This window comes from Prionailurus viverrinus, chromosome B4 (assembly GCF_022837055.1).
Source record: "Prionailurus viverrinus isolate Anna chromosome B4, UM_Priviv_1.0, whole genome shotgun sequence".
NCBI classification, from domain to species: domain Eukaryota; kingdom Metazoa; phylum Chordata; class Mammalia; order Carnivora; family Felidae; genus Prionailurus; species Prionailurus viverrinus.
The window spans coordinates 76544874-76560748 of record NC_062567.1 but is presented as its reverse complement, the minus strand read 5'-3'; the positions used below and the strand labels follow the sequence as shown (position 1 = coordinate 76560748).

Here is a 15875-nt window from a genome sequence, read left to right as displayed (position 1 = left end):
ATGTGCTAGAGGCTTGCCAGGAGTAGAAGATTAAGGGGTGTGGAAACATGAACTGAGGAAGGAGGAGGTGGGAGGAAGGCGAGGTTGGGTTTTGGGGAGGGGCAAGGCACCGGAAAGGCGAGGCAAGATGCCACCTAAGACCCTCAGCCCCTGCCAGCACAAAGTCTTGCTGCTGTAGACACAACTCTTCAATCATGCCTGTCCACTGTGGGCCTTCAACAAATAACGAAGGGAGGAATAAACAAATGAATGAATAAAAAGGGATACAAACTTTATTATTGTATTGGAAGCAGTACAAAGAGTCAAACCTTTCTCAGACCTTGATGGCCCTCATTTCTCTAAGTCACCCCACATTCACCAAATCTATAAGATCCTTCAAGTATCCCCAAGTCTGGACAGTGATGAGGTAGGAGGGGGCTCTGTGCCCAATCCGTGGGGCGTGGCGGCTCAAGAGCCACCACCACAGTGAGTTTGTGCTTAGCGGTTCTACAGGTCCTCAGATCTCAGTCCCTGGCATTTCCTGCTGGGGTCATGCCTGCCAGGCCCCCTTGACTTGGAGCTAGATCTAGGAATGCAGGGAGAGGTGCTCTGGTCCGAGGCTTTGCAGGCAGAGAAGGACTTGGTGGCGTCCTCTGGGCAGTGACAGTGCTCTGACTTCTAGGTATGGCAGGACCAAGATCGAGGTGTCACCAGCCCCCAGAAGGTTGTCTGTGCCAGAGAAAGGTGAGTTATGCGTGAGTCCCTCCTGTCCCCACCCTACGCGTCCAAGACATGGGAGCCCATCACCCCCAAACCAGGCCTAGCCCCTGACCATGGCTATTGAATTGGGCAAGAACAGGGGGCTGGCTCTTGGAGAGGGGAGGTGTGTTCTTCTGGATGGGGAGCTGAGGGAGGGCGGTGGTCCCTTACCTGGGGTAGGGGGCAGTGTCGCCGTGCATACCATTCCTGGCAGTACAGGCTGACTTGGATGCCTTGGCCCAGAAAGAGCAAGGTCCACATTAGCACATTCCATGCTGGGCCTGTGTGCCGGTCATGCATCATGAAGTTCAGCAGCCCTGATGCAGGAGGAAAGGTTGTTACCCCAATTCCAGTGCCTTGTCTCCTTGGATGCCCCCCATCCCCCCATCCCAGGGTACTGGGAAGAGATGGAACAGGAAGGCATCATTGAGGAAGATCTTGAGCCCAGCTCCGGCAACCCATGGAGGTCTCAAGCGGCTCATGTAAAACCAGGATTCCTCAGTTTACACATCAATATCCTGGATCTCATACTACACCTCCCAGCCTCATGCCAGTTTTCTCTCCTTTGTCTCCCTCTATGTGTGCCCTGCTCAGATGCTCCACTCCAGCCAGAAATCTTCTCTCACATCCCCCAGGATACCTCCTGCTGCTTCCCTCCCTGTTCCCAAGTTCCTCCCCACCCCAACTTTCATGCCTCTTCCCAGAAGAGTATGTGGCCTCCCCCATCCATCTGGAATCTGCAGGAGCAGGACTCCTGGCCTCCTCCCTCTGGATGGCTCCCCCTCCAGTGGCACACAGAGGCCAAGCTCACCTCCAAAGACAAGGAAGAGCATGAGCATGACCGGGTAGAAGAATCCCAGGACAAAGCAGAAGATGTACTCATGGACCACTGCAGAAACCAGGAACACACCCAGCATGGCTGCCCCTCGGGCCCGGCCACCGAGAAGCTGGCAGGGGACGGGGGAGAAGGGTGGAATGAGTCTCTCTAAGACTCTTCCACAAAGAGTCCCCTCCTTAAGGAAGCCAGAAAGTATACAGTACAATGGAAAGAATATGAGATTTGGGGGTCTCAAGGGGTGATGCGTCCTATTTAAGTTCTTTGGGCCTTACATGCAATTTTTTAAAGGAGACATAATAATACTTACTTCTCAGGATTACAGTGCAGATTATGTATGTGAAAAGCCTTGGTAACTGAGAATTGCTACATGCATGTTTCTTAGAAGTCTAAGGAGGAGAGAAATGCTCTGTGGAGGGGTGGGGTTAAGAGTAAAGAGGGAAGGAAGTTAGATCCTAAGAAGGATTTTCTGCCCACTGGGTTGGGTAGAAAGGAGCAGATGAAAGTCCAGGGGGCCCCTAGGTCTGGAAAAGGAGGATGATGCAGAGGAAGGGAAGGAGAATGTTCTGGGGAGGCTACATTAACTGTGGGAGCTGAGGGGGTCTGCAGAGCCCATACCCACAGCCCATCTTGATAGACGTAGCTGTACAGCCAGTCATGGACCACCACGTTCCAAGTGCGGTAGTAGTTGGAGAAGGACGTTGAATTCCACCAGTCCTGGGGAAGAGTGGGTCAGGGTTAGGGGAAGGAGGTGAGCATCAGGGCCCTGACTCTTCCCAGGCCCCAGTGGCTCCCCCTTGCTCCCTGCACCCTATCCCAATTTTCTTCCACAAGGGGCTGGGCCCTGGCTGAAGAGGGACAGCAAGAACTTTCCCTGCAGTCTCTTCAGGACCTGAGGCCCACACTCCCTCCTTCATCCCCTTCCAGGAGAAGATGGTTCCAGTGTACCATGCGCACAGAAGCAGTTAGCCCTGGCTAGTCAAGAGGTGGACAGGTGGCATTAGAGCCACACCCAGAGGAGCGCGTTTCTCACGTGAGAGCTTGACAGCACAGCTGAGGTGACACCCAATGGAGCCATCATCCTCCCCAGATCGCTCCCCAGACCTCCCTGCACCCAGCTCCCAAGTGGCCAGGTCCAGGCCCCACCCGATAGAACATTCTGTCTCCAAACCGTAGCATCTCTGCGAAGGCGTTGAGCCAGCAGTGGAGGAAGGCAAAGAAGATGAGCAGCAGCATGAAGATGCCTGGTGAGTGGGGACAAGGGCTGCATGTCAGACTGCCCACCTGGCTTCCTTGGGAAGCCCTGAGGGGCCCTCATCAGCAACCAGGGCCCCAACTCCTTCCAGCCAATTATTTGTCACTCACAAATTCTTACATTCATTAATCCATCCATCTGCTCATGAACTCCAAGCCACATGTCAGGGATGCACAGATGAATCTCAAAGCCCTGGCCATTGGCAGTTCACAGAGTGGTTGGAGAGAGAGAAAGAGAGAGAGAGACAGAGGCAGAGATCGGGACAGAGACATGTCCAACCATGCGTCAAGGTCAAATGTGCTGGGAGCTAAGCACGGGTGGCCATTGAGGTGCTTGGGAATGCAGAGCAAGGGGTGGGTCATAGTGACTGATGGCTAAAACTGACAGGCTTCCTAAAGGAGGGGGCATCTCTGTTATGGGCCTCCAGAAACGGACTGGAGTTTACAGCTGGAAAATGGGGAAAGGTCATTCCAAGCTGAGACACCAGTATGAGCAAAGGCCCAGAGGCATGAAAGTACATGTCTTTCAAGGAATGGCTGAGCTTGTGGCAGGACAAGAAGATAGGCTAGGCTGTCGGGGAAGGGGTCTTGAATGCCAGGCCAAGGGGTCGAATCTTATCTGGAGATGCCAGCAATGGGGAGTGACTGGAGTTTTGGAAGCAGAGTAGGGAATGATTAACCTGTAGGAGGGAATTTCATCTGGGCAGCAGTGTCAGGGGAAGGTGGGAAGATTAAGAGGGAAAGCAGGCAGGCGAGGAGGCTGATGTGGAAAGAGGGAGTTGAGTGGCCATCTGAATGAACTGAGACCCTAGCAATGGAGCAATGAGGAGGCGGGGGACACATGTGGGAGAGGTTTCTGAGGCAGGGGGTGTTGAATCTGACTGAAGAAAAGGAGTGAGGGGAGGGAGGAGCCCCCCGCTAAGCCTTCCCAGGGTGCAGCCCTCCCCAGCCCTGCCTTCGGTGGGCATACCTGGCAAGGTGGCATGCATGATAGACAGCACCAGAGCCCGGGTACTGAAGGGCTCCCGGCTCATGTTGGCAAAGACGGGAACGCAGAGGCGGCCCAGGATGAAGCAGGCATAGAGTACGCAGCCCAGAGCCTGGGGGGCGGTGGGGGGGGGGTGCATAACTTTGACAGGGGTCACTAGCAGCTGCCCCCTCAACTCTGGAATTGGATTCTGGCCCAGCACCTGCCTCCTCTTACCTTAGCCCCACCCTCTGACCTCCTCCCCAGGCCTCCCGGACCCCACTTCCAGAAATGCCCCACTCAGTCACCACAAGTCACACTTCTACCCCATCTTCTGACCTGGGCAAAGTTCTTGGCCACGTAATTCCACCTGACATTGGGTGTCCTGCAGCAGCAATGGGGACAATATGTTTTTAGTCTTTTTATCTTTTAGCTTGTTCCATACCCACTGGTACACAGGTTCTAGGGCCCTCTCTCCGAAGCTCCCTCAATTGCTCGGGCCTGGGAGGATTATCTAGGCAGGTAAGGGTCTAGAACACTTTGGACCTTCCCCAGTAGACATGGCAAATGGATTTTTAACTTGAAGGTCAACTAAAGTGCAACCATCGGGAGGTTGCTCCAGACCGATGGGTTTCCCAGGGTGCAGGATTTTCAGTGCTAACACTGGGACAGCCCAGGGCCAACCCAGGACAGTTGGCCGCCCTTGTGGGTTGTGCTTGGAGAAGGCTTGGAGAAGGCGTAGTCTGTCTGACACCTATTTCCCATTTTTATTATGGGATGCTTCCTGAGAACATGGTCAGTGCCTGAGGCTAAAGGCCTCAGAGAGTGGAAAGTAGAAGGCAAGGTCCCTGATGGGTCTGGGCATTTGGGAAAGAGGAGCAGGGTCTTACCTGGGGTAAGTCTCCCTGTAGATTAGTGTGGGGCAGAAGAGGAAGTAGAGGTAGCTGGAGAAACTGGGGGCCCGCATGCCCTCACCTGGGGAGGAAGGAGAGGGCTTGGATCAGTGAAGTGGGGAAGGAGAGAGGGCAGGGGGAATGGAGGCTGGGACTGGTGGGTGGAGGCCTGGATGGGGCAGAGGTGCGGTGGGGAAGGGGTGGAGTGGGAGGGACCCGACATTGGGTCTGGAGGTGCAGTCGGGAAGGTGAGACTAGGCAGGAGCTGAAGCTGCTCTTTGGTTGCCCTTCTTTTGCTTCCATTCTAGGCACCCTACTTTCTGGTGCAGCACCTGCTGTGGCCAGAGTTTCATTTGGTATTTATAAGCTCCACCACCCATTCTTTCTCTCCTTCTGCTCTGACTCCCCCACCACGTTTTAAAAAAGATTTTATTTTTAAGTAATTTGTACACCCAACGTGGGGCTCGAACCCATGACCCTGAGATCAAGAGTCACATGCTCTGCCGACAGAGCCAGGATATACGTCCATCAGATCTTAAGTCCAACACTTAACCACTCGGTCATCCTGGTACCTCCTGACTTGCTAATATGAGGCTCTCATACTCTGGGTCTTTCCAGGCTAAGCCTGGAAATTGGAAAGCGCCAGAAGTCCTTGGCCACAGAGGTACCATATCTCAGAGGTGGGACCGGAGGATGCCTAATGACTAAAGCCCACAGAGTCTAGTTGGAGGTCAGAATTCTGCCCTGGGAGCAACACAGGCTTAGGAAGTCAGAGCTTTTATGAGAATCCTGGTATGGCTGGCTTCATTCAAACAGCCAAAATGACTGAGTTCAAAGCAGTGCCTCACCTCCTCTGGCACAAAGGGTTCCAGGCACAGCCTCTCTCAAGAAGGAGTAGCTCTTCATCAGGAGCCTGACCTGAGAAGGAATGGAAGGGAGGTTAAGTTGCTGTGTGGCTTTGAGCAAATCACTTAACATCTCTGTGCACTTGTTTACCGAAGAGAGAGGCCGGCGGATTGCAAAATCTGTACGATCAAAGCCCATACTTTATTTTTTTGTCGGGTAGTCTTTTAACCTAACACAGGTAGCTGCTGGGATGAATCAGGAGTAAAGACGTACAGGAAATGCCAGGGCGGAGCCTCCAACCAGCCAACCCCCCTGACTCCTTGCAAAATCTGATTACTTTTGCATAACAGCAAATATCCTTGGTTCCTGCTGGTGCCCTCAAATCCTTCCAGATGGACTCCGCCCCTAGTAACTAGCTCTGCCTCCACCAATACTGTAGTATCGAGTCCCCTTCCCCACAGGGGCCCTACCCCAGCCTCGCCTGCCCATCACTCCATCACCTACCTGCTCAAAGACCAAGATACAGCGGGAGGCAGGCGGGAGCTGATACTTCAATGCCACGTGGACAGGGAGGACCCAGAGCACGGTGGTGTGGACAGCCAGCATCATGCAGCCCAGGCCCACCCCCAGCATCCAGGCCCCTCTTGCCCGGGACCTCGCCCACAGCCTCAGGGCCTGGTAGGGCACCAGCAGAGTGGACAGGAACATGGGGACCCACGTCATCAGCGCCAAGGGCAGCTGTCCAAAGCTGAAGATCAGTAGGTCAAACTCCAGCATCAGCCTTGGAGTAGAGAGGAAGAGACAAGGTAGACAAATGTGTGGCCCGACTTTGTCCCCTCCCTGTGCAGTCAGAACTCTTGGGAAATAAACTGAGGCATTTTGCCTGAGTTTCCAGCTCCCCATATCTGAAGGTGTTCAAGATGGCACCTCTATTGTCCCAAACTTCTAACACAGGGCGTCGCTAGAAAAGACTGGATTGTGGGATGGGTTTGCTTACAAATGACCTTTAGAGCCCTCTGAATTTTGCGGTGTTGCAGAAGGGCTCAGAACTTTGTATGCCGTGGGCATTAGAATATGAGGTTTTCAGAGTTTAACTTTGATTTTTGTCAGTTTTGTTCTTTTGGAACGTCTGTCGGTGCAGACGCAAGTTAGTGGAAAGCAGGTCGTTAGGTGTTTTGTTTGCTTAGGTTAAGAGTGTTTGGCTTGTAATGGTGAAAAGTTGGAAACAACCTAAGTGTCCCTTGGTAAAGGACCAAATGAGCAAAAGACTGGCACCGTGGGCTGACCTGGAAAGATCTCTGAGATAGGAAGATAGGTTGTTAAGGAATGAAATCAAGAAGTACAGTGAATATCTTATTTATATAAACTTTCTACACACCGCTTCTTGGTTCTTATAGACACGTGGGGGTGAATGCGTGGCAAATGCTCTAGAGGGACTCGCTCAAACCTGTGAAAACCCTTACGTCCGGTCTGGGGTTGAGGGAGTAGTCGGGAAGGACGGTCCCTTGACACGCATTTGGACTTTTTACTGAGATTTGATCCTTATACCACTCATAGAATTAACAACAGTTTTACCAGAAGGAAATACGTTGCAGAACCTGCAGATCTTTGATCCTTTTCTTTTTACTGCTTCCTAAGCCCTACTTAGGGTGAGGTAGGGGACATGCAAATACAGACCCCCTGGGGCTACAGAGCCCTCTGAGGCTCACCCCCAGCGTGGGGGGGGGGTGTGCTCTTTGGGGGCATTTGTATGCATGTCTGTCTCCCCCCTCCCCAAGACTGGTAGTGCCTCATAGACAGGGAGGGGGTCTGGCCGTCATCTCTCTGGCTCCCAGGGCGGGTCCTTGGGAAGTGCTCCATGAGGGTTGCTTGGATTGAACTTGGGGAGAACTTGAGAGAGTGGTGTGAAGCGAGCCTGCTAGCTTACATGGATCTGCCTTGGGGCAAGTTTCCCACTGAGAAGTATTTGAGCAGGCGACGACAGAGTGTCCCCAGAGTGGCTGACCTGGAAGGTCAGAGCAAGGGCCATCCAAAGGCTATGGAAGGAAGAAGTCAAGGTCCGTTTTAGGTGGGAATGTTGCTGGAAGCAATGTTGATGTGGGTCCAGGAATCACAGGATAAAGGAGGGCTTGTGCTGTCTTAAGCCAGTGGCAAGTGGAACACTAGGGACCTAGGGGGTGTGATCCACGTGCCTGTCCCAGGCATGCGGGGGGGCGGGGGGGCGCCTACCTGCCCTCATCAATGAAGTCGATGGCCAGGGTGCTGATGATGAAGACGCACAAGCCGGCGATGAACATGTGGTAGATGGTGCGGAAATGCTGTACTTCCATCAGCTCGCTGAGGGGACAGGGGCCCGAATGTCAGTGTGGGAGGGTCCTCGAGGTCCCGCGGACCCGCTCAGGCACTGTACGCGGGTGGAGGTGGGGTGGGGACTAGTGATTGGGAACTTCCAGCTAAAGGCTGGGCCGATCACACCCAGGGCAAATGGGGAGACCAAACTTTAGAAACCCTCTCCAAGTCTTCCCTCCAAACACCTAGAACCCGAGGATGAGAAATGAGGTGGCCTGGGACCCTCGCTGAATCCCTTTCTTTTCCTCCATCCCTTGCCCTTTACGTGGACTTACTCAAGCAGGGACTTTCGGATGATGAAAATTTTCCGCTTCCCCAGGGATGGCTCCCGGGCCCTAAATGAAGACAGTTGTTCTGGATCAGGACCCAGAGGAAGAAGGCCCTGGGTAGAGAGCAGGGCCTTGCAGAAGGTCAATACTTGGGAGCCAAACGCAATAGTAGGTAGGTCAGGGCCAGGGCCAGAGGGCAGGAGCAGGTGGAAGGTCAGGGCCAGGGCAGCAAAAGGCCCCAAAGGTGGAGGTCAGTGTTGGGCAGGCAGAGGCAATACGAGCAAAAGAGGGAAGGTTGAAGTCGGGGTCATGCCAGTGCTGGCAAAGGAAGTATGAGATGATATTTAGGGCTCATGACCCTTATGCTAGAGGAGCCCGCTCTAGCCATTCCCCAGCCCCCAGGTCCTCAGACTCTTACTTGCTCAAGGAATCTGGAGGAATGGAGGACAGGGGTCCGCCTTGTGGTGGGTAGCATTGGATGGCCTCCTGCACGGCCCGATCCAGCAGCTCTATCAGCTGTCCCTGTGCTTGCTCCAGCAACTGTGTCTTCACAGCCTACAGGGCAAAGCAGGGCAGGGCCCACTGTCCCTCCACCCGGGCAGCCATCCTCTGGTTCCCCATATATCTACTGAGCTTCTTCTCTCTGAGCCAGGCGCATTGCTAAGCGCTGGGGATAGAAACATGAACAGGCACGGTTCCTGCCGAGAGGCTCCCCCCAAATTTCTCTCTCTCTGGCTTCCCAGACCAGCAGTGAGGACCAAGGAAAGACATTTCCAGCGCCAGGGCCTGGATCCCAACCACCTTGTCGTCTCTGACCCTACTCCCTTCCCCCTGTCCCCAGCCTTCCCTCTGCTGACCTTTAGCCCGACTAACAGAAGACTGTTCACTGGCTGACTCTTGGCCCCTGCCCTGCTGACCTGTATTCCAACCCCCTCCATCTTAGCCGTTGGCTCCAACCTGATCTGAAAGGTTTTGAACCCAAGAACAAATTGTCTTTATCACCAGGCTGGTCTTCGTCCCTGCCTCCTTCCACTCCCAAGACCTGTCCATCTTGACGTCTGACCCCTGACCTCCCTCACCTCCATATGTCGGGTCCATTGCACCAAGTCCAGGCCTCTGTCCTTCTCAATGTTTCCTAGGGGGCAGGGTCAAAGGGCACACCCAAGGGGGAGGGGGAGTTAGGGTTCTGTGACCTTGTACGGACCCAGAAACATCCTCTTTCCAGGAAATGCTTTCTGCAAGCTCCGCAGCCTCCCTGCCCCCAACCAGTCGATATGTAGTATCACAGTGAGGCGATCAGAAGGGGAAGTTATGGGAGGCGATCAGAAGGGGAAGTCATTTTTGCAGGGGGTGAGGCCACTGGGAGCCGGAGGACAATACCCGGGACTGGGAAGCTACTCCATTCACCCTCTGGGGTGAAAGAGTCTGCAAGATAAGGCAAGGCCCCCGCTCCGAATGTCCCTTTCACTTCCCTTTCCCGGCTGGGCAGTGAGGGACAGAGGCAGGGGCTGCCTCCCCTGTCCTCCCAAGAGAGTAGGAGCCTCCCCCGCAGCAATGCGTCTCCACCTCCAATGCCCCCTGAGCTTTCTGCACCCCCAGAGGGTGCCTCACCACCTCCGGAGCGTCGGTGCTCTTGCTCTCCTCTCGGCCCTTCTCCCTTCCGCGATCGGGCTGCCCTTGGCTCCATGGTGTGAGTCTCAACCGGGCAGTAGGCGGCTATGGAGTGTTCCCTCCCTTCCTTCACAGCCTGCCAAGCTCTTATCTCACTCGGTTCATCTGACAGCTCCAAAGACTAAAGTCCTTTCAGGAGGAGGAGACCTCCAGGAGCACAATAGGTTATCAGGTCTAGAGGGTAACACTTCTCAGCTACAGGCTCGGCTCAGCTGGCTGTCCCAGGGAGGGTTGCAACACCCCAACAGCCCTACCCGCCACCCAGATGCCCAGCTGAGCGAGCTACCCCTCCCACCAGAACAGTGGCCGTGCACTGTGTACCTATGTATGTCCATGGGGAGGGGGACTTTGCCTCTCTGAGGCTTATCACGTAGGATGACTTGCCTGCCGATCTCTTTCCCAGCAGCCTGATCTCTTTCCCAGCAGCCTGAAGGATCTTTAGGTATCAGTGCACTCGGCTCCCTTAGACCAGGAGATAAGGTGTGGGAAAGAACCTTGTCAGCTCAAAAGCACTGTGTGCAAGTGATTAGTGTTCTGATGTGACTAATGTTCTGTGACAAGGTGGCGTTCTGGCCCCTCCAGGAAGTGTTGGGTGCCAGGACCCCCTCCCCCCAAATCAGCTCTTCCCTACACCTGCTTGGATTAGCATGTGGGCAGAAAGGGGGCAAAACAAACACTTATTCAGCACCTAGGGAACACCAGGCATCGTCACTGACCACTCTGAAGGAAGAGCGAGATTTGAATCTTCCCTCTGTCATTTACCAGCTGTGTGACTTCAGGCGAACGACCCAGATATCTTAAGCCACAGTTTCCTCCTCTGAAAAACAGGGGCCAAAGTTCCTCCCTCACAAGGTTATTGTAAGCTCAGAATGAGGTAGTGCAGGTAAAAACACAGGGTCCAGGGTCTGGCCCATGGGAAGGGCTTAGTAAATAAGAATTTCCTTCCCTTTCTTAGTAGGATGTAATGGAAGGATAAGTGCTTCGAGAGTTTCCTCTTTGTTGGGCTTCTGCTGGGGATTAGCTATTAATCCTTTCTCTCCCTTCTCCCATTGTGTCCAAAGATGAGTGTTGGAAACAAGGTCACAACTTCAGACCAAGGTCATGGCCTCAATGTCTCCCCTGCTCTCGCTCCCTGGTGGGTACTGGGGTGAGGGCTGAGGGCTGGGAACCTCCGCCAATGGCTGTCTCTTGCATCCCAAGTGCAGCAGGAGAGACAGAAGGTAGTCCACGGGAAAGGAGAGCTGCTATGGGGGACGGGTAGAGAGGGCAGGGGCTCCATAAATGTGAGAGGTGGACCCAGAGATGTAGGCCAGAGACCCCCAACACAGCTTTATTAACATCCCAAGCCAACACCAACCATCTTTCCATGTGTGGGGTCCCAGGGGTGAGGGGGACACTGGGAAAGGGCCTGACGGTGGAGTGTGGGGCTCAGGGCTCCCGAGTTACTCGTCACTCAACAAATGACCCAAGATGATAGCTCCATGCTCCTGCCAATGGTCCTGCAGCCTCCCCCTCCCCGCCCCCTGCCCAGCCTTAGCCGCTGCTCCCGGTGGGACAGGAGGAGCCTCCTTCGCCTTCTGGGGACCCCGGCAGGGGCTGGCCCATCCGATCCACACACCAGCAAGGACCTCTGCGCTGGCCCTGGGAGGAGCGGCACTGGGGAGAGAGGCACACGGATCAGAGGTGCGGCACTGAGGCTCCCGCAGGAGGGATGGGAGGGCCCGTGGGTGGGGGATGGGCTGTGGGCCCCAAGTCTGAGTGTGCAGAGACCTCTGAGAGCTCTCAGGACAAGGAGACAACCTGGGTCCCTTTCTCTTGCTCTCCTCTTCTCCACCCACCAAACGGTGCCCATTCTTCTAGGCAGAACAGTAGTTCTCAAAGCGTGGTTCCCAAACCAACAGCTGCAGCAGCAGCGGGCACTGTGTTAGAAACGCGAATTCTTGGGCTGAGAGGGGCTCAGCCACCTGGGCGTTCCCAGCCCTCTGTGACTCTGAGCCGCCTCGCAGATGTGAACCTCTGAGTCAGGCAGTCTGGCTCTTCTGCCACAGCGTGGGGCTATTCTCTAGGTTTCTGTGGGCCCTAAAAGTTGGGGGATCATTAAAGGCAGCGGCAGTGTCTTCTTTGTGTCCCCTTTGTTGTTGTTTTTAATGTTTGTTTGTTTCTTTGTTTTGAGAGAGAGAGTGAGCACGAGCTGGGGAGGGGCAGAGAGAGATCAGGGCAGAGAGACAGGGGGACAGAGGATCCGAAGCAGGCTCTGAGCTGACAGCAGAGAGCACAGGGTGGGGCTTGCACCCACGAACGGTGAGATCACAACCTGAACCAAAGTCAGATGCTTAACCGACTGAGCCACCCAGGCGCCCCTCTTTGTGCCCCTTTGTAAACTCCCCCCACCCCATCCCTGGTAGGAGCCTTGTGCCACAGGACCGAGGGGAGGAGAGGTGGGGGCCTCACCTGCCGCTTCCGGTAGAAGCCCCGATGGTCACAGTTAGGCACGTAGAGGGTCTGAGCCCCTCGGTACACCTCGGTCTGGAGTTGCTGCAGCACCGAGTCCAGATGTCTGCGGCACGGGCCCTGGGGGAAGAGAGTGCAGGCAGCTCAGAACCCGTCCAGCCTACCTCCACTGTCCACCCCCCTCCCACCGCCAGCCAGGTTCCCAGGATGCATGTGGGAGACTTCTCCAGGCCCAAGGGGATAGCCTCGGACGGGAGTGTGTAGGACTCCCCACCCTTCCTGCTCCCTGCCATTCACAAACGCACCATCTCGGTGTCTTGGGCACCCCCCGGACTGGGCCGGGCGGGAGTGGTCGAGGTGCCCGGATTCCTCTGTTGGTCTCTGCGGTTCACATCCTGTGGACGAGTGGTCCCTGCCTGGGATTTACCCTCCTTAGGATTCTCCCCTACAGCCACAAGGGAAATGGGGGAAGAAGAGTCCAGAAATCAGCCAGATGTCAAAGACCAGAACCAAACGGAAGAGACTCCCTGTTCACCTTGACTCCCTGAAGCGGGAGGAAGGGAGGGGCTTTCCAAGTAGGAGAAATGAGGGTGCTTAGAACCTGGCTCCGTTACCTTCTCTTGGCTTCAGTTACTTTCTCCGACAAATGGTGATATTAGCTTTCCTGACAAAAAAAACCCAGACTAGTTTTAAGGCTTATAAGGGAGAAGCACTTTGGAAAGCAAAAACCTAGGACGAGTACAAGTACATTGATTGGGAGGCCTTGGGCTTGGGGAGAAAAGACCTGGCTCTTCCCCCTGAAGCCAGCAGGGGGTGCACCAAGCCAGGGAGATGAGACAGAAGAACAAGGGGTATGGGAGGGGGTTAGCAGGGACCCAAGTGGAATGTGTGTCCCCGCTGTGACCCTGCGGTGACTCAGCCCACCCCCTCCCAGGCTGTAGACATGGTTACTTTAGGGGCGCTTGCATTGGGGGCCTCTCCCTTCTGGTCTCCCATAGCTCAGCCTAGCTCAACCCCAGTGGTCCCAGGAGCAGGTACGATTCAGCCCTTAACCAGGACAGGCAGAGGGCAGGTTGCAAAGATGCAGGGAATGAAGGGCTTCTGACCTACAGGTTGCTCTTGGCTCTGGAGAAAATGTCACACGTGGTGTCTGGGGGGCCTAGGGAGAGCTCAGGATGGGAGGAAGTGAGGAAATAAATCAGGGCGTCAGGGCAAGGGAAAGGCAGGGAGGAGAGTGTGCACTGCCTGGAAATCGCCCCAGGTGTAAAATGAGATATTATGGCCCCTAAAGGGATCGTCTCTCCCTTTCCATGCCCAAAGACAAGCTCTGCTCAAGTCCCCAGTCCTCAGACCTAGACATTTGCTCCCACCTGCCTACTACCTGCAACCCAAGAGCAATTTCCTCTGCAATCCTGACTCGCATCCTTCTTCCTCCACCTTTCTCAGACCTTGCCTCTCATTCCCTCCACGACCATGCTCCCACTGCCTCCTCTGACCCACCTACACACCCCTTCCTATGAGGACCCTCTAGCAGCTTGGACCCAGGCGTTTGGGACTGAAAGAAATTCCAAGTTAATTTCTCATCCCTTTCCATGGAAGAAACCAGGAGATCAGATGCCTGGTTGGGGGGAGGGAGTGCGCTGCTTTTATTTCCTGCCCTATCTCTCCCTGCTGCCCCCCATCTTTTGGGTTCTGACTCACTTCTGTCCCATCCACCCAATGACTCAGCCTTCTATTTTCCTCCCTAGGGTAGGGTGGGGTAGGGTGGGTGGAGGGTTCTGAGCAGCTTTAAATCATAACCCTGATTTGGCAGATTCCTTCTTTTCCCACCTCTATCCCATCCTTTTGAGGCCCACAGAGTCCGCCCTCTGACCCCAGTGTAGTCTGACACAATTCAGGATTTGGGACATCTTCTGTTCTAGGCCCTATGTTCAGGTGCTTTGGACACCCTGATAGTAAGAGGAGAGGAGGGGATATTTCTCAGTGTGTGTGCAGAATTTGGGAGTCGGGGTTCCCTTCCCTCTTTCTCCAAATGGAAGCTGAGAACAACACCTGGGTCCTTTCTCCAGCTCCGGGGTCCAGGGAAGGAGCTGGGATGCTGTGGCAGACGGCATGGCCCTAAACCCTCCACCCTCACCTTTCCCCTCAAGAGGAAATAGAAGGGGCCAAAAAGGTTGACCGCTGGGACATGTCCCTGCTTTATCCCCAGGGGCCCCTAGCTGCACCCCGGCCTTCTAGCGGCTCCCCGCCCTTGCCCCTTCATCCCCCCCCCCCCCCACGCAAACGTGACGCCCAGGGTTAGGAAGGGGAAGCATCAATGGCAGAACCCATCGCAGGGCTCGCAGGGCTGCCCGCGTCCTTTCCAGGACCCTGCCGGCCGCTTTGCGGGTCTCACGTGGGCGGAGCAGGGGCGGGGCGCGGACTCACCCGAGGGCGCGCGCGCCCGGCGGCAGCGGCCCCGGCCCAGCAGCAGCGCCCGCAAAGGCGCCTCGTCTTCCTCGGGCGGCTGGCACTGCAGTCCTGGGGCGCAGTTAGGGGTGTAGACCCCGCACTGCTGCCCCTCCCTCCTGAGACAGCCCCCAGCTTCCTTACAGCCCTCCGCCGGCGGCCCCCCCTCCTCCTCCACGCAGCCCCCTGGACAACCCGCCTGCACCCCCTGCCCGCAGCCTGGGCACCGTGCCAAGGCGGCTCCTGAGCGGGCAGCGAGCAGCAGAGTTAGCAGCAGCAGGAGCGGCAGCAGCCTGTGGGGGGTCATGGTCAGGATTTTTGCCCCGTCCACTCCTCCCAGCGCAGTCGTAGCACAGCTGCTGCCCGCCGCCGCCCCTCCGCCTTAAGTAGCCGCCGGTCAGGGGCCGGGCCCTTTAAGAGCCAGGTGAAGGGGGGTGGGGGGAGAAGGCAGGGGCATTCCCTAAACTGGGTGGGACTGAAGAGGCTCCCCCCGCCCCCACCTGGTCCTCCCCACTTTTCTCTGCCCACTCCCTTCCCAGTTTCTGTTTACTTCCCAAATTACTCTGATTTTTCTTGCTTTGTTCCCGGGACTCTTGGCCGGAATTTGGGAGCTGGACAGCTGGCTGGAGGCACTGGAGAGTGGGGAGGGGTGGAAGAAGGAGAGGACGGGAATTGGGATGAAGGGAAAAACCTGGAATCCAGCGCGAGTGTCTGTGTCCTGTCGGGGATGAAGCCGCCGCGGGGACTCTGGTGGAGAGGGGACTGTTGTCTGAGAGGGATGGGGAAGGGATGGTGTGTGGGAGTCACCAGGGAGATGTGTGCCAAGGGAAAGAGAGAAGGCAGGGATGATGGGTAATGGGGTCTTGGGATAGCCCACTGCTGATGGGAGAAAGTAGCCCAAGGGAGAGGCAAGGAAGAGCAGGGCCTGAGATGTTAGTGTGGGAAAACACGGGCCAGGGGGCCAGACTGGGGGATAGAACGGTTGGGGGAAGCAAGGGGAGAGATGGGGAGAGGGTGGGGAGTCACACCTTGAATGAACAGGCTTTAACCCTAGGATCGCGGTGGGCTCATGGGAGTATCCCAGAGGGTCCAGTGTGCAAGGGCGACAATGCGCTCGCTGAACACCTGGCAGGAAGGGACAGGGTAGTGGTGAG

General features: G+C 55.7%; 2 protein-coding genes across 5 annotated transcripts; both read right to left on the bottom strand.

Moving 5' to 3' along the window:
* Window positions 1-250: 250 nt before the first annotated feature.
* Window positions 251-10972, bottom strand: SOAT2 (sterol O-acyltransferase 2). Of its 4 annotated transcripts, none has more exons than XM_047866255.1 (16): window positions 10144-10972; window positions 9763-9969; window positions 9231-9286; window positions 8570-8706; window positions 8158-8217; window positions 7763-7870; window positions 6038-6314; window positions 5536-5605; window positions 4685-4769; window positions 4134-4179; window positions 3798-3927; window positions 2720-2817; window positions 2192-2290; window positions 1550-1685; window positions 910-1055; window positions 251-708 (listed from the first exon to the last, which is right to left on the bottom strand). In XM_047866255.1, exons 2-16 carry the CDS (start codon window positions 9836-9838, stop codon window positions 658-660), a joined length of 1575 nt encoding a protein of 524 aa, XP_047722211.1. In that variant the 5' UTR covers window positions 9839-9969; window positions 10144-10972; the 3' UTR covers window positions 251-657. The 4 variants fall into 4 exon arrangements, with proteins under 4 accessions (XP_047722211.1, XP_047722212.1, XP_047722214.1 ...); XM_047866256.1 differs by having other exon boundaries at window positions 9763-10284; window positions 10539-10972; XM_047866258.1 differs by having other exon boundaries at window positions 9231-9296; window positions 9737-10972.
* A 153-nt stretch (window positions 10973-11125) lies between these two features.
* On the bottom strand, window positions 11126-15375 carry IGFBP6 (insulin like growth factor binding protein 6). Its single transcript, XM_047866262.1, has 4 exons — window positions 14701-15375; window positions 12579-12718; window positions 12274-12393; window positions 11126-11478 (listed from the first exon to the last, which is right to left on the bottom strand). Exons 1-4 carry the CDS (start codon window positions 15026-15028, stop codon window positions 11356-11358), a joined length of 711 nt encoding a protein of 236 aa, XP_047722218.1. The 5' UTR covers window positions 15029-15375; the 3' UTR covers window positions 11126-11355.
* Between the last annotated feature and the right edge of the window lie 500 nt (window positions 15376-15875).